The sequence below is a fragment of the Taudactylus pleione genome, unplaced genomic scaffold (genome assembly GCF_031769625.1).
Source record: "Taudactylus pleione unplaced genomic scaffold, aTauple2 ptg000019l, whole genome shotgun sequence".
NCBI classification, from domain to species: domain Eukaryota; kingdom Metazoa; phylum Chordata; class Amphibia; order Anura; family Myobatrachidae; genus Taudactylus; species Taudactylus pleione.
The window spans coordinates 34,885,071-34,907,552 of NW_028284421.1; the positions used below are offsets into that span (position 1 = coordinate 34,885,071).

General features: G+C 42.9%; 1 protein-coding gene across 3 annotated transcripts in view; it reads left to right on the top strand.

Moving 5' to 3' along the window:
- SCAPER (S-phase cyclin A associated protein in the ER) overlaps positions 1–22,482 on the top strand; it is a 321,693-nt gene that overhangs the window by 21,100 nt on the left and 278,111 nt on the right. For all 3 annotated transcript variants that reach the window (XM_088446867.1, XM_088446876.1, XM_088446870.1), the window contains exon 3: positions 16,670–16,746. In XM_088446867.1, the coding sequence (XP_088302993.1) occupies positions 16,670–16,746 (77 nt within the window). The remainder of the gene's footprint in view (positions 1–16,669; positions 16,747–22,482) is intronic.

A 22,482-nucleotide genomic window follows, 5' to 3' on the forward strand; every position in this document is an offset into this window, starting at 1 on the left:
CCATATAAGTGTGAGCAAAAATGTGCAAGGTTTGACTGCAGCCTTTATTAGTTTACATTATCCTCACCTATAACTCCATTCCATTGATCCTGAAAAGGACCCCACTGTTTGCTAACATGCATGCAAACAGTGGTCTAACTACCGTGGGTGCAAGGGGTGCGGCTGCTTTGGTGCCCAAGCTGCCTCTGTGGCCTGCCGCTCCACCTGCACCCAGTAATGCACACAAGGTGGGCCGGTCCAGTCAGCGCCTTCGAGGTGTATCAGCGATGTTAATTTGGTGCCGGCCCGCCAGCTGATTACAGCTAGCACACTGGCAAGCAGTCATGGAGAGACAGAACTTGCATGAGTCATCAAGTTTGCTCAGACTGAGGTTAAAAGGATATTTTTTTTTTTAGTGTTCTCACAGGTTTTTAGCAGACTGGCAATTTCCGCTGGATGCAGCCCCAGAACCTGTATAATTTAAGAGTGTCCACATTTTTAGAGATTGTGTGACAGTATGTGGCCCTGACGAAGTGCAAACCTAGGCAAAAACCTAATCCTGGTCAAACTACACCACCATGCCAAATTTGGTAGAGCTAGGTCCAAAGACTCTCGCTTATTATATAGATTTAAAACTTTGACCATAATTGTGAATCATTCAGTCGGGACAAACACAGTTCAATTTTTTAAAAAAAAATTGTAATTCTTGGACAATTGCTGAATTATTTTGCACGAGTGATTGGACTGTTTTCAATTGTGTTTGTATCATAAATGTACTGTTCTATAGAACCATTCAACTCACTCAATAAAGCTCAGGTTTGTTATATTCTCTACTGTAAAAAGATGGTGAGGTGCAATATTTGTGCTACTCTTATTCAAATGTAAAAACTTGTTTCTTTAATATGGCCTGCCGTTAACCAATTATAGAAATTTTTTGTCTTTGAACCTACTGTACTAAGGGTTTGTGAACACAAGCATGCAAACAGAACAAAACTGCTTTATTACAATTAAAGTAATCTGTATAATCAGACTAGGACACTGTAGGCTGCATTCACAGAACTCTTGAGTTAAATCCCGCAAGGATCCTGTTGTTCTTTCTTTCATGTTTCTACACTTGTTTCGCATTTCTAGATCACAGTAGAAAAATTATTAAAACTTGCCCCATAGTATCCAATCAGATTCCAGCTATAATTTTCTACAATGTACTATCTAAATGATAGCTAGAATATGATTGGTTGCTATGGGTAATTCCCCCATTCTTCCTTTTTTAAAAGATTTCGTAAACCTACCAAACAGACTTTTATAGTTAGCTCTTCTTTGTCCTGCAACACACAATGGTAGGGGATACTACTAGCATGATGCTGAATTTGTCTCCATCCACAAACATGCACATGCCAACCACTAGCATCACACAGGGAATTTCAATGAGAACAATTTGTGAAAAAAAGCAACAAACATCTACAGATGTTTCCTCATACATCTAGCTTCCGTATTAACAGCCCTTCTAGTCTCGCTATGCAAAACGCTACGTTAGAGTGTCATAGCCGCAGACGCTGTAACGTAGCGTTTCGCATGCAGATACACCCGCAGTCGCACACAATATAGGCATGCCTCATATCATTTTAATCGGCAGAAACTGCTTGTATCACTGTGCAAATAAGACGCATTTGAAGGTAAAAAGTTGCATGAAAAGACGCTCTGTGCTACTGAGTTACACGGCAGGGCGCTCACGCGTTATATGTAACGCGACTTGTGGCGCACGGAGGATAGAGGTATGTGGACATGTAACTGCAGTGTTTTTTCTGAAATTAATGACAATTTTATGGATGCTGTGGAATTCAAATCCTGCTAATTTCAGTGATAGAAGTATATTCTAAAATGTAAGGTAATGTAATATGAGAAATCATCTTGTCGCATTCACAAATACTGTACATGTGTTAAAAATCTCCAACCATGACTGGAATTCTACTTAGTTATCACCTTGTTACCTAGCGGAGTGCAAGCGTTTGTTTTCTGCTACTGCCTACATGAGGCGGCAAGATGCCGACTTTAGCTGATATCAATAGAGTTACTGAATGGAAATCTGTTTTCCACATAATAAGGCTCATCTAAAATATGTTTTTGATTGATTATTTAAATATTTCTTTGTTTACTGGTCCTTTAACCGATCAAGTGATTTCGTATTTTATGGATAATGTGTCAGTATTCATTCCTTCATATAAGTATCTAAAAAGTTTGTAAGACAAGAGGTAGAAAATAGTTGTATTCAAGTCAATTGTAGTTCTGGCTAGAGTATCAAAACGCAAAGGGAGATAAGTTAGCCACATATGATGCATAAACACAGTGGATATCGACAAGCTGCTAATATAGCTTCATGTGTGGTCTTGAGCGTCTGTGATGGCTGGTAATGATGTGATCAAACTCATTAAGATCTTTATAGGTCATATGGAAAATGTGGTTGGAAGTTCACTACTATCTGCTTATTTTGTGCTACAATGAGGCTCTAGCCATATGATCCATGTTGTGAGCTGGCAGGACAATCCAATATGGCCATCTATGTGATCTTGTGCCTACTCTTAGGTTGAGCTTTAGTTTTAGCAAATGTATGACTACTTCCATAAGTTGGAATAAAATAGAGTGAGATTAGAAATATTAAAAAATAGGTAAAGATGTGCTTGATGAAAGGCAGTAGAATACATTCAGAGAGAGAAGCAGGAAAAACAAAGGCAGGGAGACATAGGGGCAGAAAGAATATATGTAGAGAGTTATCACAAGGTGAGCATATGAGGAAGGGGAGGAGTAAGGGAAGGGAAGGCCAGGGGGCAGCTCATTCACAGTCAGGCATAAATGTAAGTGTCGGATATAAAATGGAAGAGAACAACGCTATGGGTATGTGCAGCACAGTAAAAAATAAATGTAAACACTGCGGTTGGGTCAATAAAAATAGTATCACATTTAATATATTAAATTAATTAATTATTAATATATTTAATATATTTCCATAAAAACATTCAAGTATATTTGATAAATATGAAAAATAAAAACCAACTAATTTAGGTTCAAATAATTAAAATATTCCATAGAGCGGTCTATTCAGTGGGAGTACAAAAAGTCCATTATACTTGTGCACTTTTTTTAGAATTGAGGTATACCCCTTTAAATAATAAAGACAGTCACTAGATATAGTAAACAAAAAGGTAATATTCCGGTATAAGTCCAGGAAAGTAGGAGAGTTATTACCCAGTTTATGAGGTGCCGTATGGATCCTGCTGGCAAGTAGCACCGGCCGTAGTGGCGCAGGAAAACAGGATCCAGGATGGCAAATATTCTCCAATACAGTGTGCTGGTCAGGAGATGGTAAGAGTCCACAGTGGGAGTCTTGTTCAAAGTGTCAGTGCAAGGGCTCAACACGTTTCAATGTGAAAGTACCCACATCTTCCTCAGGAGCATATGCTCCTCCTATATAGGGCCAAATGTAATAGGGTAAGAGTTCAGAAAATGTGAGTTTAACAGTAAACTCTCACATTTGGTCGAGTTTTATCTTCAAAACATCTTAATGAGAGTTTAAATCGTGAGAGTCTAAAAACATGCAAGTTTGCCTGTTCGCAGAGTTTACTGCTAAACTCTCAAATTTTTTAAACACTCACCATATTACATTTGGCCCATAGGGGGAGATGTACTAACCTTTGGAATGAGATAAGTGAAGAGAAATAAAGTATCAGCCAATCAGTTCCTAACTGTCATTTTACAGGCTGTGGGCCTGCTTCAGATTTGGGAATAGAGTAATGGTGCATACATATGGTCAGATCTGTCAGATGAACGATTGAACGATTTTACCAACGATTTGAACTATTGAATGATTTCAGACGGTATTAAAATTAATTAATCAAAATCTGACTGCAAACACAGACGATGTCAGATATCGTTATCTGACATGTGGGAATGCGCATCGTTCATCGTTGCAGGCCCACATGTCAGATTTTCTTTCAGATATGAACGATTTTTAAAATCTGAACGTTATGGTTCAAATCTGACAACAAATCTGACAATGTGTATGCACCATTAGATAGAGCAAGTTACTGTGTACTTGGACAAACAATGTTGCAATGCAAGGGGTGCAAATTAGAGATATGCACTGGACCATTTTTTGCTGGTTTTGGTTCTAAATCGTAGTCCAGTTTTGGTTTTGCCAAAACTTTGTGACTGGTTTAATTTTTGTTTTGAATTTTTTTTTTTTAAATTGACAAAAAAAAAGTTAAAATCACATAATTTGAGCCTTTTTTTGTTCCTAGAGTATTATTAACCTCAATAATATTATTGGGCCATTGCATGTAATGGAATGGGACATTTGGATAAAGGTAAAATTAAGTCCCATTCCATGAATAAGGTTAAATAATGAATCTAGAATTTTCTTTTATCATAAATTCTTTAAAGCCTGATGGCCCCCATACACGGTGCGATGCACCGTGTAGGGCGACCGCCGACCTGTCGGCAGACGGATTATGTTGTCACCGCCGGCAATTGTGCGGTACCCGCAGACCGCACGATATGCCGGCTCCCACCTCGTCCATTTGAATGGGATTGTACATCGCATTCCAGATAAGATGGTTCTGCAGGAAGACCTGGGGATGCGATGTACGACCACGCGGGAGCGCGCAGCAGGATATCAGGTACGATATCGTGCCCATACACCTATATCGTGCCGTTTATGGGGGCCTTAACATTGATTCTGGTAAAAAAAAAAGTTTAAAAAAAAGTAATTGTTGCAAAAGAAAATTACAATGTATTTGTGACGGAACGGGAATACAACATTAACATAACATAAACTTCTGTGAAATTAGACTGATTTTTCCTGTGCAGGGTAAGCAGGCCCAATGGTTTAGTAATATATATATATTGCATGTGTTCTTTGTACCAAAAAAAACAATTGTTTTTGTGACTGAGTGGGACATCCAGTGTGATGGAAAGGGACATATATTATTTTATATATATATTAGTAGTACAAAAATATGTGTACAAAAATTTATATTATTGAGTCATAAAAAACCTTTAAAACTTTCTCTTGAAATAATGCTATTCATGTGCATTTGTTTCTAGTATTAGCTAATTTCAGGATTAGCGTTTTCATAAATTGTAGTGTTGCTACATATCTCTACACCAGTATAGGAAACATTGATGTATTTTAGAACAAATTTACCTTGAAAAAACTGTGACTTAGAAAATTTATTCTTTGTCAGTTTGGTGTCACTTTTTGTGCAATGGCCCACTTTCCACTCACTTCCAGTCAATTTTGACCACCTCACAGCTCACACTATTGTTTTCATCCAGTTTAGGCCAAAAGGTTGCACCGAGATAGCTGACTGACTAATGTAAGCGTCAGCAGTGGTTGGCACAAACACGTGGCAGTTCAACTTCCAACATGGCACATCAGGAAACAAATGTTTTTATTAATCAAGAGGCCTGAGGGAAATGGAATATGTATGTAGTTGAAGGCAGGGAAAGGAAGGGTTGATTCGTAGTAAATTTACTTTAATTTTTTGATTCGGAAGCAAATTTATGTGGGAGGAGGGGAAAGAATGGGTGAACAACTTGTCCCTTGTTTTGCCCACAAAATCAACTTGGTGGTTCAGAATATTTTTTAAAATGAAAGGAGCATGCAGGAGATGCTGTCTGTGGCCATAAACATTTCTGGACATTTTCGGCATTCAGCAACCGCATGTCGAAGATTTCAGTGGCTGTGGCAGTTCAACTTTCAACATGGCACATCTAGGAAAGAGAATGGCACTGCAGGGACAGACAGGATGGCAGTTTAATAAACTATAACAATATGTTGTCTTCAGAAAAAGACAATCAGCAATGCCCCAATCATCTGGGATTATGTATGGAAAGCTGGCAGGGAAGGGGGAGAACATCTCCAGATACCATCACAAAATATCCTCTCCATTTGGTGCTCGAGTTGCATCTGACGAAACATGGCTGTTATGATCAAGGAAAACCAAGCCCATCTGTTGTTACACATTGGAATGAAAGTTTAAGAAAATCGGCTATCAAATTGGTATCTACAAATCAAGGTTTAAAAAGACAAGAACATTTTGCAAGTATATCTATTTGTGATTTTAGTTGAAATATATACAGTATAAAACAAAACAAAAAAAGTAACCGACAGAGCAGCGGCACAAACGCATGGCAGTTTAAAAAAATATAGGACATCTATGAAACATTGCCACACAGCAGGGGCAGACAGAATGGCAGTTTAATAAACTATAAAAATGTCACTCAGCAATGCCCCAAACAGCACATAACACAAAGAAAAGAGGTGCAAGATGGTATTGTCCTTGGGTCCTTCCACCCACCCTTCTGTTGTATATTAAACAGGACATGCACAGTTTAACAAACCAATCACTTTAGCGATAGGGACTGCCACTTGTGGCTGAAGTGATTGGTTTGTTGGGCCCCCCACAAAACAAGCTACCAATGGGCATAAGGCAGCTAACAGTATGGTTAATCCTCTCTACAGTTGGAAGAGGTCATTCTCCTCATCTGATTCCTCACCCTCATCAGTGTGTACATCATCCTCACACAATATTCATCCCCACTGGAAATCCACCATTACAGGTACCTCTGTATTTTTTTTTACGTAATTGACAGTAAAGGTCTTCCTCGTGGACTTTCCAGTTCATTTTGATGAACGTCATCTTTTCCACATTTGAGGAAGTAGCCTCCCACACTGATCGCTGATAAGGTTCCCGGCTGTGCTGAAAACTCTTTCTGAGTACACACTGAAGGGTGGGCAGCTTAGGTAATGCAAAGCCAGTCTGTACAAGGGCCTTCAAATTGCCTTTTTGCCTTTCCAGTAGTCAAAAGGCCTGTGTGACATGCCTTTGTGTACAGTGTCATGAAAATACTCCTCCTCTTTAGCTGGGGACCCAATCAAATGGAGTCACAGTAGCGATCTAACTAATTTTCGTCAATTCTTTTAGACCCGGCCAGATGTCACAATGTTGTGTTGACTCCTGTGCATCACCACTGGGTCTTTTGGGAAAGCTCAGTTTTTTCCTGCCAGCTGTCGGAGAAACTGAAGGAGGAGATGTTGTTGTGTCGTGTACTACTTGAGCTGCCAACTTGCTCACCAGTAGCTCTTAAGATCTTGGTCAATTGGAAAGAAAGACACAACATACAACTTAAACCTAGGATCAACCACAGTCGTCAAAATGTAGTGATCCAATTTCAAGATATTGGCAACCCTTGGATCCTGGCGAAGCGAACAAAGGACTTGATCTACAAGTCTGACATACTTAGCGGAATTGCTTTGTTTAATCTCCTCCTTCAATTTCTCAAGCTGATTTTCCAAAAGCCTAATTAGGGGAATCACATAATTCAAGTTAGTAGTGTCTGAACTCACTTCACAGATGGCTACTTCGAAGGGTTTGAGCACCTTGCACAAGATGGAAAACATTCTCCACTGCACTGGACTAAGGAACACTCTCCCTCTTCCAATGTAATGGCTTGTTGTATAGCTGTGGATGGCTTTTTGCTGTTCATGCATCCAGAAGCGTATAAAGGGTAGAAATCCACTTGGTTACCATCTCTTGCTTCAGTTGGTGACAGGGCAAATTCAACTGTTCTTGCAGCTGCTGCAATCTCCTACATGCTGTGGCTGAATAGCGAAATTGTACCGAAATTTTGACAGCATCTCCTGCATGCCCCTGTCATTTTTTCAAAAACCCTGTACCACCAAGTTGATTGTGTGAGCAAAACATGGGACGTGTTGGAATTCACCCAGCTGTAAAGCTCTCACAATATTGATGGTGTTGTCAGAAGTCACTAATCCTGAGGAGGGTCTATGTGGGGTAAGCAATTTTGCTATGACATACCTTAGTTTTTCTAAGAGGTTGTCCGCAGTATGCCTCTTAGTGAAGCCGGTGAATCACAGAGTTGCCTGCTACTGAATGAGCTGGCATTGTTTGTTAGATGCTTCTGCTGCTGCTAAAGACGAATCACCCACCCAGTGGGCTGTCACAGTCATGTAATATTGTGTGTATTATATATATATATATATATATATATATATATATATATGTATATATATGTGTGTGTGTGTGTGTGTGTGTGTACATATATGTGTGTGAATATGGGTAAGCTTGCTTCTGTAATGGCATATACATGCACACAGGGTAATGCAAACGGATCTCGCAGCTCCTTCCTACCCTTGCCTGAAATTGGAGGCTATTTACAGCATGGCACAATTTAAGTTGCCTCCATTCACAGCGCTGAAGTCCGGACACACCAATAAGAACTTCTGTACAGGTATTTAAGCTGCGCTTTTTCTCTCACACTGCTAACTTTGCCTGAAGAAGGATCATTCGATCTAAAACGCATTGCAATGGACTGCATGTGAGACCAAAGGAGACATCCATTAACAGCACCTCTGGACTTATACGGTCTCTGCGGTGGTGCCGAGCTGCTGAGGCCGGAACCATATGCTACAATAAGTACTAGCCCACCGCAGCACCGTTCGATGGTGAGAGGCTGATTTGAGACTGCACCCCACCAGTGACGTATTTTATCGCTGTGCATATGTTTATGTTTTACATTTCTTTTTTTGTCACTTGTATTGTTCTGAATAAACTTTTAGCCCTATTTATTGGGTAATAATTTCAGTACCAAGTGTATATGATTTGGTTGTAAAGCATACATTTTAATATTGGCAAGGAGCACCAATTAGATAACATTTTGCTTCAACTCAGAGTAGGTAGCAAATGTGACTTTTTCAAATGCATTTTGCGAATAGGTTTACGTTCAGCTATAATATACAGTTTTTTTGGACACCCCTTGCCATAATAGTTGTTATTAATGATAGAGTTGGGGGCTTTTGCTTGTAGTAGTAAGTCTGCAGGATCACAATGAGTAAAACATTTAAAGGTGTATTGCCATTCGACTTTTCATAGACAAATATATAGGTAATTAAATTAGTTGTATGCTACATAAGGATAGGATACAATGTCTCTAATGAAATGCAATGTTTTAATTTCAAGCCAAAGTTACAGTGGCAATATGCACTATCATTATTACATGTGGCACAGAAATTGTGAGTTAGTAAGTAAAATTTTTCAAAATAAGATATGCATTATATCCTACCTCTGTACTATTCATTGGAGTTGCTTTTTTTTACATCTTGCCCAGTGTGTATCTGATGGGGAATTATAGTGCATACACACGGTCAGATTTTCTGTCAGATCTGAACGATAACGATTTCAAAATATTGGTAAAATCATTCAATTGTTCATCTGACATATCTGACTGTGTGCACCATTATAGTTCTAATCCAAATGTAATACTACAATATTACCTCACAGTAATCTATTTATTTTTAAATATCCCCTCAGTTTTCGTTAAAATCTTCTCTATCTCCTCTTTCTCCTCCTCCTCCTCCTCCTCCTCCTTTTTCATTTTCTATCTGGTGAATATTTCAAGTTCCAAAGCAGACCTTGTAATGCCATTTTAAACATCATACATAAAAATCCTTTATATATTGTCTCTGAATAAGTATGAAAATAGAAACCATGCTTGCATGTTTTTATTCATACACAAATATATGTGTTCCATTTATGCAATTCATTTGTCAACTTATTCTATTTGCTTTGCTGGTTCAGCCATTAACTATTTAGATTTTTACCATATGCATGCCTTTACTTATCTCATAGATGGCTGATGGCAGTGTTTCATAGCTTGTAAACTGCTTGCTTTCATCTGCATTTATCTTATGTCAACATTTGAAATGTCTAAAGAGTGAAAATAGCAGAAACACACAATTTCTTGGCTTTCTATATATGCAAATTAATCCAAACCAATAACCAAGGGACTCAAGGAAATCAGTAGATCGGACAGACTGAACAGAGGAGAGAGGTAACAAAATGCAAAATAGTGCAATTGGAGATAGTGAAATACATACATTTCAGGAGAGGAGAATTTCACCTGCAGAGCATCTAGAGAGATGCAGCCAGCGCGGTTGGGTACACGATCCCGTCGGTCAGACAATGCCCAGGGGCGGATTGGAATGAAAAACCAGCCCGGGAGAATTCAGGTAGCAGTCCTAATGGGGACGGGTCTGCTGAGGGGACTGTTGAGGGGAGGGGGATACTCCCTCCCATAGTGGCCGTCCATGCATCTTTTGATGCTGTTGCGTCTGCGACTTAATACCAATGCCAACAAAGCCCTTCCCTGGTGTACATCCATGCATCTGAATGTGCAAGGACAAAGACACCCACTGTCAGTGTGCACAGACGCTGCAATCATGCTTTGTGCAGCTTCAGACGCCAACGTCAGTCGCGCCATTGAAACTTGCACCAGCCCTATGCTAGGGACAGATCATCCAAATAAGTATGGCCTCCAATGTGAGCGATTCAGTGTCTCTGTACACAACCACTTTCCTCGGGACTCCTGTGTCACTCCAAAATACGCCCATCGTTACATCTGCGTCTGATTAGTCAATCCTGTGTAACCAAACAGGAACCGCCAACACATTTCTGATGCACTTCTTTGTGTGTGTCCAAATCTGTACTGCATATCTGTACAAACACCTTCAGTATGTATGTGTGGTGTAACTCACACAACAAACACCACTCCACTGCGTCCAACATTGCTGCTGCGTCTGACTCGGAATAAGGCCCATAATGCTGTATACTATGTCATACTGGTGCTTGCTATATAATATAACTATAAAAGGGACATTCATATTTACATAAATTCACTGGCGTGACATTTTGGTGATTCACTAATACTCACTAACATGGTTGGACACCATAGATCATAGTGGCCCTGATTCAGAGCTGGACGCTCTGAATCAGGGCATTTTTTTTTTTTTTGTGCGGCCTCCTGGCCGCTCGCATAGCTGTGGATGACTACCCACAGCTATTGCGAGCAGCCAGATGATGATCGCGATGGTCTCGACCATCGGGGCTTGCGACGAAACCCTTGCGGTAGGGTCTCGTTCCCGCAAGCCCCAGTGAGCTTCTGGCTCTTAATAGAGCCGGAAGCTCACCACTGACATCACTCGTGATGTCAGTGGGGCCGCCCCCAAACGGCAGGCGTTCCTTCGGGAACGCCTCCGTTTGGCCAGCCACCCCCCTGCCTGCTTCCAAAATGGTGCGAACTGTCAATCATAATTGACAGCTGCCCCCTTTTGGTGTGAGACCTGGAGCGATGGAGGGCCCGTCGCTAGCCGGGTCTCGCGCATGCGCACGTTGGAGCCGGCTCCGGCGTGCACAGTGGCCAAACATCGACGCGCTCGCTGTTTCTGCCCGCACACTGGGATTGTGGGCGTTTTTTTTTTGTTCTCCAGGCGCTCGCAAAGCTGTGGTAGACCACCCACAGCTTGTGCGAGCGGCCAGGAGACAATCGCGACCATCGACCTTGTGACAAGACCCTACGGTAGGGTCTAGGCTGCCGCAAGGCCGAGTGGATTTCCTGCTCTAACAGAGCAGGAAGTCCACTACTGACATCAGTAGTGATGTCAGTAAGGCCTCCCTACAAATGCCAGGCGTTCCTAAGGGAACGCATTAGTTTGTCCAGCCACCCGCCCTAACCGTCCACAAAACGGGGCGAGCTGTCACTCACCATCGACAGCCGCCCCGTCTTGTTGCGAGCCCCGCATCGACTGAACTTCAGTCGCTCGGCGGGGCTCGCGCACGCTGGACGCGGCGCATGCGCAGTGCCTAAACATCGGGCCACTTGCAAACGCACAGCACTTGCGACCGGGTCTGAATCAGGTCCTAGATCCGGTGCCGGACCTAGAGAAAGGGCACTTCTGCGCGTGCCTAAGGCACGCGTCCGAGAAGAGCCATGGTCAAGGAAAAGGGGGCGTGTCTTTATGACATCCCCTTTATGTCAGTCTTTGGGGCGTGCCCCCAAGCTCTGCGGTCACTGTGAATGGATGCCGGGAGCATGCGCCCGGCATCCACTCACTGACGCTGACCGCTGCACCACCATTTACCCCACCCGCAGGACACTGCGGCTCGCAGGTGGGGACAGAATCCCCAGGCTTGTTTCAGCAGGGCGCCGCGCCGGAGGGCAGGGTGCTTTCTGCCCTTTAGAAATAGGGCAGGGCACAGAGCCCCGCTGAAACAGCCTAGTAGGAACACTAGATCACATGACTGCACATTATTCCCCAACCGCAGTTTCCAGCATAACCTGTAAACAGATCCACCTGTAAACACTAGCACAGGGGGTGATTCAATTCAGTGCGATGTTGAATAGCCCCGGGAAGGAGTTACTGGAGCTATTCAATTGACCGCACTGTTAAGTCTGACTAGAACCACTTAAGTCGGGAATGCTAGTGACCGCGCCTTAAGCTGGGTATTTAGTCGCGCTAACCGGCATCCTCCGACCAAAGTAACGGCCACAATGCTGTTAGCACTAAGCTAAGCCGGAAAACAGCATTGCAGCTGGCACTTTAGTAGGATTTCTGCTCTCACCTCAGGAGGGTGCAAGCAGAAATCCTCTCAGTCGGATTTAACAGAACGGTCAATTGAATATCTCCTTTCCGGGCTATTCAACATCACACTGAATTGAATCGCCCCCAGAGAGACACTACTGACAAAATAACAGCACATCACCGCCTCACTGACGGACATACTGTACACATTTCAGAAAAAGTAAATCTTTTTAAGGGCCTCATTTATTAACGAGTTATATCATTCAAAACAAGTGATACAACTCATTGTGTATGATAATAGTGCTCCGGCCAATCAGCTCCCAACTGTCATTTTTCAAACAGATGACAGTTGGGAGGGTGATTGGCTGGAGCACCATTATCATACACAACGAGTTTCATCACTCATTAATAAATGAGGACCCTAGTCACTTACACTATTCTATCAGTTAAGGGGACCTGTGTGGGGGAGGGAGATGGGGGTGCCGAGGATGAGGGTGGGTGAAGTGTTTGGAGCTGTGAGGAGAGAGCAGGAAAGGGGACCTGTGTGGGGGAGGAGGGTTGTCGGGGGTACCACAGATGGGAGTGGGGAAAGTGTTTGGATCTGTGAGGCTAGGGGATCTGTGTGTGTGTAAGGGGATGCCGTGATTGGGGGTGGGGGATATTTGCAGCTATGAGCAGCAAAGGGGACCTGTGTGTGGGGGAAGTGGGGCTACGGATGGGGGAAGCGTTTGGAGCTATGAAGAGAGAGCAGGAAAGGTGACCTGTGTGGGGAGTCGGGGGTGCCGTGGATGGGGCGGAGGAGTGTTTGGAGCTATAAGGAGAGAGCAGGAAAGGGGTCCTGTGTGTGTGTGTGTGTGTGTGTGTGTGTGTGTGTGTGTGTGTGGAAGGGAGGCTGCGGATGGGGGTGGGGGAAATTTTTGGAGCTATGAGGAGAGGAGCGGGAAAGGGGGACCTGTGTATGTGTGTGTGTGGGGGGGGGGAGTGCCTGGAGCTATGAGGTGAGGAGCAGGAAAGAGAACCTGTGTGGGGGGGGGGAGGGGGTGCCGCGATTGGAGGTGGGGGAAGTCTCTGGAGCTATGAGGAGCAGGAAAGAGGACCTGTGTGTGGGGGAGGGGGGGAGGGGATGCCGCGATTGGGGGGGGGGGCAAGTGTCTGGAGCTATGAGGTGAGGAGCAGGAAAGAGTATCTGTGTGTGGGACGGGAGGGGGGTCGGGGGTGCCGCTATTGGGGGTGGGGGAAGTGTCTGGTGCTATGAGGAGCAGGAAAGAGGACCTGTGTGTGTGGGGAGGGGGGTCGGGGGTGCCGCGATTGGGGGGGGGGGGAAGTGTCTGGAGCAATGAGGTGAGGAGCAGGTAAGAGGTCCTGTGTGTGTGGGGGAGGGGGGGTCGGGGGTGCCGCTATTGGGGGTGGGGGAAGTGTCTGGAGCTATGAGGAGCAGGAAAGAAGACCTATGTGTGGGGAAGGAGGGGGAGGGGATGCCGCGATTTGGGGGGGGGGTTGTTTTTGGAGCTGTGTGGGATAGGTGGAGAGAGCTGGGTGTTATTTGCACATATACAGTATATTTTGACTACCTACCTTCTGTCTAGGCTGCGCTGCTGGGACGGCTGCTTGCAGATTAGTCAGACCACACTGCAGTGCAAATGGAGATGTCCTGGAGGCAGGCTTTCGGTCGGACTGGAGGCGGAGCCATCAGTGGTGACTGACTGGCTCCGCAAAGGCTTATGGGATGAGCTGCTGCGGCTGGGCATGCGCAGTAGCTCCCCCGACTGGCATTTTTTTTTATTTACAGTGTACTACTTCTGCCCGATCGGAGCTGAGCTGGGCTCCGATCATGGCAGCCGGCAGGTGAGTAAAGGAGGGCCACCAGCCACTACAGGGAACAAAGGGACCAGCCCAGTGGGAAATGGCCCGGTGTCTCGGCGACCCAATCCGCCCCTGACAATGCCGCTCCGGAATCCCTATGATCAACTTCCTGATGCATGTTTGTGAGTATTGTAACCCTTACCCTAACCTTCCCCATATCCCTAACCCACCCTTCCTGCAGCCTAACCCTAGCCGTCCCCTCCCGCAATCTTGCCCTAACAGTCCCTTTCTGCAGCCTAACCCTCCCCTCCCGCAGACTAACCCTAACCCTTCCCCTAGTGCCTAAGCCTAATACTTACCATTGGGGTTCCGAGTGTCGGGATACCGGAGCCGTTATTCTGATGACTGTCTGGATTCCGGAGCCGGTATTCTGACTGTCGGGATCCTGAGCGCCGGGATGCTGACTACATCCCAGCCAGTTCCATCGAACATGTTCACCACAAACCAGATACCCATAGAGTCCCAGAGAGCAGGAGAGGGACAAGCACAGGGGAAAATTGGGGTTACAGAGTAAGAGGGGAGGGAAGGTTTACAGGTCAATTTGTAACATCTGGTAATCTATTACCAAATGTGACAGGTAAAATTAATAATCGTGAATGTAGAACAGTCTAGAGACCGGAGGTGAGGGGAAATACCTAGAAGGGAGGGCAATGAAGCCAGATCTATCCAACGCTGTTGACTACTGGTTGCAAAACATGTGACAGCCTGGCTAAGGAGAGAAGCTAAATAATACAGCTCAACATCCGGGAAACCACGACCGCCATTCGGGGCGGCCCAACACAGGTTGGCGAAGCTAGTTCTAGGTATTCTGTCTCTCCAGACAAACTGTACAAACCAAATGTGGATCTGTACAAGGACAGTATCAGGAACATAAACAGGCAGTGTCTGGAACATGTAAAGGAGCCTTGGCAGGAGATTCATTTTGAGGACTGCAATCCGCCTGTACCAAAAAAAACATAATTTTTAATATGGTTACTTAAACTCCTAATTGATGTAATAAATTCTTAACTGATATAAAGGGAAAAATATCTGTCTATGTCTAATCAATTAGTACTATATTAATTGTAACAAAAGTTACAGTATATGTAGAAGTTCTACATTTATATGCTCAGTGTCTGACATAATCCTATAATAGATTATTACCTGCACACTTGGTTACTATGTACTTGCAGTACTATATACTATAACTATACCAAAGCATAATAAATACAGGAATAGTCCCCATCTAGGTGGTGTGAGAGTAACACTGTACTACCAGTACTGGTATGAATTCTTCAAACCCTTTTTACTTTTTTTATAGACTTCTTTATGTTGAATTAAATTTTTTGTGTCATTAGTATCCCAGTTGAGAAATAATATATTCATTTTTAATTATAACTAATAAAGATATATGTTTTAGTATTTTGTCTAGTGTACACCACATGACAAGTAATTTGGTCTTTTGTTTTTGTGCAGTTTTGTGGCTTCATATATGTTTTACCCAAATAACTGTTATACATGCCTTCATGGATTACACTGTGTCCTAAATAAATTGTGGAAAAAGTGGGCAGAGCCTTTCTAATGAGTGCATACTATGGCAGAAAGTGCCGTTTGCCCTTAGCAATGCCCACACAGCCTGCTCAGACCGTCCCAGAATTCACTGCTGTCTGCTGGATACTATAGCAGAGCGCAGCTTCTCTATATATGATATATAATTAAAAGGCAGCAGAAGAGGGGAGCAAGGTGGTTTACAAGCATATGCCTGTAAATGGTAATGAGGATTCCTCTTCCATTTTATGCTATTACCTCAGCCAGCACTGGAATACTGTGCCCTGGACCTGGGTCACATATTGATTATGGGAAATACAGCTCCTTCCAAGGGGCTGTCAGTGGTCAGGTTACACGGGAAGAGAATACAAAATCAATGCACAAAATGGGATACATCTCTTGGCAATCAATATCCCTTGTACTGTACAGCCATGAATAAACCATCACATGGCCTGCCAGCTAGGAGCACAGCAGTCTCCGTTCCTCTGAAACAAGGGGTAACCTTTTGTTTCATGCCTTACACTTTTACCCTGGAAGCAAATCTCTTTCATTTGCATATATTAACCCTGTAAATCAGCTAGTGATATTACACGTGTCACTGTATGTAAATATTAGGGTTAGTGTCCTTTTTAATGTGTTTGACCCTCCAATGAAGAGAAACAACAACAACTGCAGCGCTGGCTGTATTGCATGTAATACTATCTCAGATTCATCTCATGCTCTGTCATAGTGTGGAAATCTTTACAGGTGTATTTGTGAAAATAAGTTTATTATATGCAGCTAATATTATTTTCTGTCCTTTCATGCTGTTTGGTGTACTTTATAACAGTGAAAATGTCTCTTATCCTATGTATATTGTTCACTCAGGGAAAGCCAAGTGGCCGTGTGGAAAACCTAAGAGGGGAACACATGGAACACATGGAGCACATAAACCCCCCAAACAGGTAATTTATAGTGTAATCTGCTGGGTGCGCCTGGTGGGACAATACACCATTATGAAACATAACTTGTGCAAGCATGTGAAACGCTTAGAATTGGCAGTAATCCTATATTTCAGTTATGCCAACCACTTACAGAAGTGTCTTCACCACCAGACCAGCAGTACCTACTGTGCAATGTCATGTAATGCCGCTATACTGTCCTTCCTCTTCAGTAATCTCCTCTTTTATCTGTGCTGCTGGTTCTTTCTAGCAATCCTCCTATTTCTCACTAAAGATACCCATACTCATGTCGGCCATTTGTCCAATATCTCAGCATGTGGGTCCAAAAGTGATAGTGATCCTATTTTATTTATTAGTGGAAAATGAAGATGGTTATTATGAACAGGCTGCAGTAGAACTTGAAAAGATACAGGTTCCGTATCCATCTGATTACGCCAGCTTTTAAAGTTCATTCATAATAATTGCTCCATAGAATTCTCCTCTCTACACTTTATTTTTCCCTGTTATTTCTTCCAGTTTATGCAAGCTGTTTTACATGGTCCTTATCTCACTAGTGATATTTATCTGCATCTGTGAAATGGTTAAATTGTACTTCGGTGCAGTAAGCACAAACCAGGGAATTGCACGGCAGAAGTTATTTGCTGCGCTTGCACAACAAGGCCCCAGCCTTACTTAATGGTGCATTAGTGATCTCATCACTCATTCCTGCAGCAGGAAGCCGGCACTGGGAGTTCTTGGGGTTGTTGATAGACCCGTAATCTCAGGAAGGGAAGATTAATTGAAATGAGAGGACTGTTTATGATATTTCATGGGTGTCTGAGATAAGGGTGTTTATTTTACATTCATTAATCCAAAATAGATAAATCATCACAACAGTAGTTTATGCCTCAATCTGTTTGGGAAATGTTGACTTTGGGGACAGAAAAGGTTTCATGGTAACTATTCCATGGAAGACAAAGACAACATTGCATTATAGTGAATACTGAAGGGTTAATGATGCAACACGACATGTAACTTGGCCATGCTTTTTTTTGCCCTTATTTGTGATTAACATGTTGTGTGCTGTGAAATCCTGATGATAGGCTTGTGTGTACACATGGGCATATATAAATTGAATAATTTATTCCCTTATGTAAATGATAATGGATTTGTAGTCACAAGGCCTTATGAATGCAACAGACTACAGGCTGCCTTCTGTGACCTGTAATATCATTTTTGAATTATATTTCTTAGAAGACAAACAATTCATTTTTAAGGAAAACAAACAAGACAAGTTTTTGTATGTTGTTATCCTTATATCCATTCTGTTTGCCTACATTTTTTTTTATTTTAGACCACTTCATTTCTATGGAATCAGTGACACCAGATAGTATTCTGTTTAGGACACTCAGATTAAGCAGATACCAGTTAAAACATGACTATTATTTTTTTATTTTCTTTTTCTGCCAGTGCAGTCATCATCATCAGGAATCTATCCCCTTTCTCGAAACAACCGCAACAGATACACCCCTAAGAGGTGTATGTGCGTCTTATTGTACCCCTACATAGCACATTTTACATCTCTAACCCCCGTAGTGGCCATTTGATTTTTATTAATCATGTTCTTTATTATGTCTTTTTTAATTCCACATTTGTGTACAGGTTCATTTTTCCAATAGAACTTTTCCTGAAGTGAGCTGAATGGGATCTTCTTTGTAGGGAGATAAAAGTAAACATACATACATTCTAGCTATCAAGGCATGCTGAAGCATCTAGGTCCACAAGAACTACATAGCCACAAATTGCCTAATCATGGTTTAAGATATCATAAAGCAATTTAAATTACTTTCTTGGCTTTTCCAAAAATAACACTTTTGGACATCATCGTATTGTCTATCCCTTTTGTGTAGCTAATATGGTAATACCCCTATTTACCTGAAGCCTTGAGCAACTGTCTTTTCAATCAGCCAATTATCAATAATTGCAGCCACCAAGCATCAATTAATCACTCTGCCGGGCATGACAATTCTTTTAGCATGCTCAACAGGTGCGATAATTGCTGTTTGGATCTGACAGTGTATATACTCACCATCATACATACAGACCATTGATCTGACAGTGTATGGCAATAAATTCGTCTTTCTGTCTGATGCTGAGTTTGATCTCGGTGTATGGCAGTGCTAGTCATATTAAGCAGGTTAGCAAAAAGTTTACCTTTTAAATTACTTCCTACAGTTAAAGTATTACATGCATGGCGGCACAGCAGTTGCCTTGCGGCTCTGGGGTCATTGCTTCGATTCCCAATATGGCCCTATTTGTTTAGTGTGTGCCAGTGTGGTGAGGTCAATGGCTGGATTTGGAAGGGGGGGGACACTAGGCTTGAAAAGGGAGGACATAGTGACTGTGCTGGCTGGAGGTTTAGGTGTGTGGGGGGGCACGGGCAGTAAGATGGGGGCAGTGGGCTGGTTAAGGAGGGAAGGGGGAGACACTGGGATGGAAGGAAGGTCAGTGAGATGGTGGCGGACAATGGGCTGGAGAGGGGGAGACACTGCGATGGGGAAGGTGTGAGATTGGGGAAGCACTGGGCTAGGAGGGAGAGGGGGGGATGGAACCACTGACCTGGTGTTGCTGCTATTCCTGCAGACAGCATGCCTCCTGGTTAGCTCCTCAGCTTCCATCTCTCAGCTCCGGCTGCTTCTGCTTTTTATAGACAAAACTCTGCTGTATGACAGTTGAGGCTCTGCTTTCCCTGACTGCACGTCACTAGTGTGTGTAAATTAACACTAGTGTGCATGCATGTGTGGTAAGGAATATAGGTCTTGATTCTGATGTGGACGGTATTGCACAGCCGCAGGGAAGCAGCTGTGCAATACCGTCCAACTAAAATGCAAATGCAGCAGGAAGTGTCTGTAGGAAATAAGCATGCATCTGCGCTCCGAGTGCGTACGAGTAAGTACATAGACGCTGCTTTGGAACACCATTGTGACCTTCGGTTGCGATGGTTGCTGCCCTCGGCCAGTCTGTGTAAGTCAAAGCTTACTCAGCCTTGTTGTTGGTACCCGTCAGCCAAGTCCTGGAAGACCCTGGGCTTGGCACACCTACAAAATGTTTTGTACAACATTCCTGGTCACCGTCCCCGCTCCGCCCCGCCCCGCCCCCCAAATGCATCACCATGTCAGTCATGCTGCGGCTAATGGGGACTGCGAGCTATCATGCAGGACCCGGTCTGCACGTGCGTAGCATGGCTCCTGCTCACGCGCAGACCCACAACAATCACATATGTACGTAAACCATCAGATTTGCATACATATCTGTATAATAGCCATAGATTGTATGTTCTGCTGGGGCAGGGACTGATGTAAATGATTAAAATATTCTCTGTAAAGTACTTTGTAATATATAACCGCTATATATAAATGTCCTTAGAATCTATCCCATATAATGATACCAATGTGCTGTTTATATTTTCCGTCATGCAACTTGAACTCCGCCACTCGCGTATATATGTGTGTGTGTGTGTATGTATATGTGTATATATATATATATATATATATATAAATATACAGTGCCTTGCAAAAGTACTCACCCTCTTGGCTTTTTACCTTTTTGTTACATTACAACCTGTCATTTATTTTTTTATCTGAATTTTATGTGATGGATCAGCTCGAATTGTTTAATTTAGGGAAGTGAAATGAGAAAAATATATATGAAAAAGAATCTTTAGAAATGAATTTCTGAAAATTGGCATGTGCATATGTAATCACCCCCTTTGCTATGAAGCCCCTCAAAAGTTCTGGTGCAACCAATTACCTTCAGAAGTCACATAATTAGTGAAATGAAGTCCACTTGTGTGAAATCTAAGTGTCACATGATCTATCAGTATAAACACCCCTTTTCTGAAAGGCCCCAGAGGCTGCACACCACTAAGCAAGAGGCATCACACCATGAAGACCAAGGAGCTCTCCAACAAGTCAGGGACAAAGTTGTTGAGAAGTACAATTCTGGGTTGGGCTATAAAAAAATATCAAAATCTTTGATGATCCCCTGGAGCACCATCAAATCCATCATCATCAAATGGAAAGAACATGGTACCACAACAAACCTTACAAGAGAGGGCCGCCCACCAAAACTCACAGACCGGGCAAGGAGGGCATTAATCAGAGAGGCAGCACAGAGACCAAAGGTAACCCTGAAGGAGCTGCAGAGTTCCACAGCAGAGACTGGTGTATCTGTGCATGTGACCACAATAAGCTGTACACACCATAGAGCTGGGCTTTATGGGAGAGTGGCCAAAAAAAGCCATTACTTAGTGATAAAAATAAGAAGACATGATTTGAGTTTGCCAAAAGGCATGTGGGCTACTCCTCAAATGTATGGAGGAAGGTGCTCTGGTCAGATGAGACTAAAATTGAACTTTTCGGCCACTAAGGAAAACGCTATGTCTGGTGCAAACCCAACACATCCCATCACCCCAAGAACACCATCCCCACAGTGAAACATGGTGGTGGCAGCATCATGCTGTGGGGATGTTTTTCAGCAGCAGGCACTGGGAAACTGATTCGAGTCAAGGGAAAGAATGATGGTGCTAAATACAGGGATATTCTTGAGCAAAACCTGTTTCTGTGTGCCTGTGATTTGAGACTGGGACAGAAGTTCATCTTCCAGCAGGACAATGATCCGAAGCATATCGAGTGGTTTATGGGGAAACATTGAAATGTGTTGGAATGGCCTAGTCAAAGCCCAGATCTCAATCCAATTCAGAATTTGTGGTCAGACTTAAAGGTTGTAGTTCACAAGCGGAATCCATCCAACACGAAGGAGCTGGAGCAGTTTTGCCTTGAGGAATGGGCAAAAATCCCAGGGGCAAGCTCATAGAGACAAAGCGACTTGCTGCTGTAATTCCCACAAAAGGTGGCTCGACAAAGGGCTGACTTTAGGGGAGGTGAATAGTTATGCACGCTGAAGTTTTCGGTTATGTTGTCCCAATGTTGTTTGATTCACAATATAAAAAAAACACAACTTCACAGTTGTAGGTATGTTCTGTGAATGAAATGATGCACACCTTCAAACAATCCATTTTAATTCCAGGTTGTGAGGCAACAAAACATGAAAAATGCAATGGGGGTGAATACTTCTGTAAGGCACTGTGTGTGTGTGTGTGTGTGTGTGTGTGTGTGTGTGTGTGTGTATACATATATATATTTTTTTATATATATATATTATTAGTTATTTTGCAAATATATATTTATTTTACAAACAAATTCATCCCAAAATGCCTCTCATAACCTAATCACTTGCACTAAAACACTGTCTAGCTGCCTATTCACCCCTTGAATTCCTAATGTCTCACTGGGAGTAACGATGGCTCCTCTAATGTGTATTAAAACCATGCCTAAAATTCCTTATTCATTTATATTTAATGATGTATGCAGGACACCCACAGCTTTTTTCTGCATCTGAAAGAGACAATGTACTGCTGAATTAAGATCCTTTTCTACACGTATCACATATATCCTGTGACCACCCTGCGTTCAGTTGAAGATGTCACATGATGTGATTAAAACTGCTGTATATGGCCTGTGTTTTTTCCCCTCCGAATTACCGCATTTATTATCCGGCAGTTTGGAGAATAAAAACCCAAATTGCTAGCTATATACAGCTTTTTATCTAATAAGGTTTAAGGAAACTGCCATTATTACAGAAAACACCCGCTCCCACTCCTTCAGTAATTAGCCCCTGGTCTATGCTTATAAGGGAAAA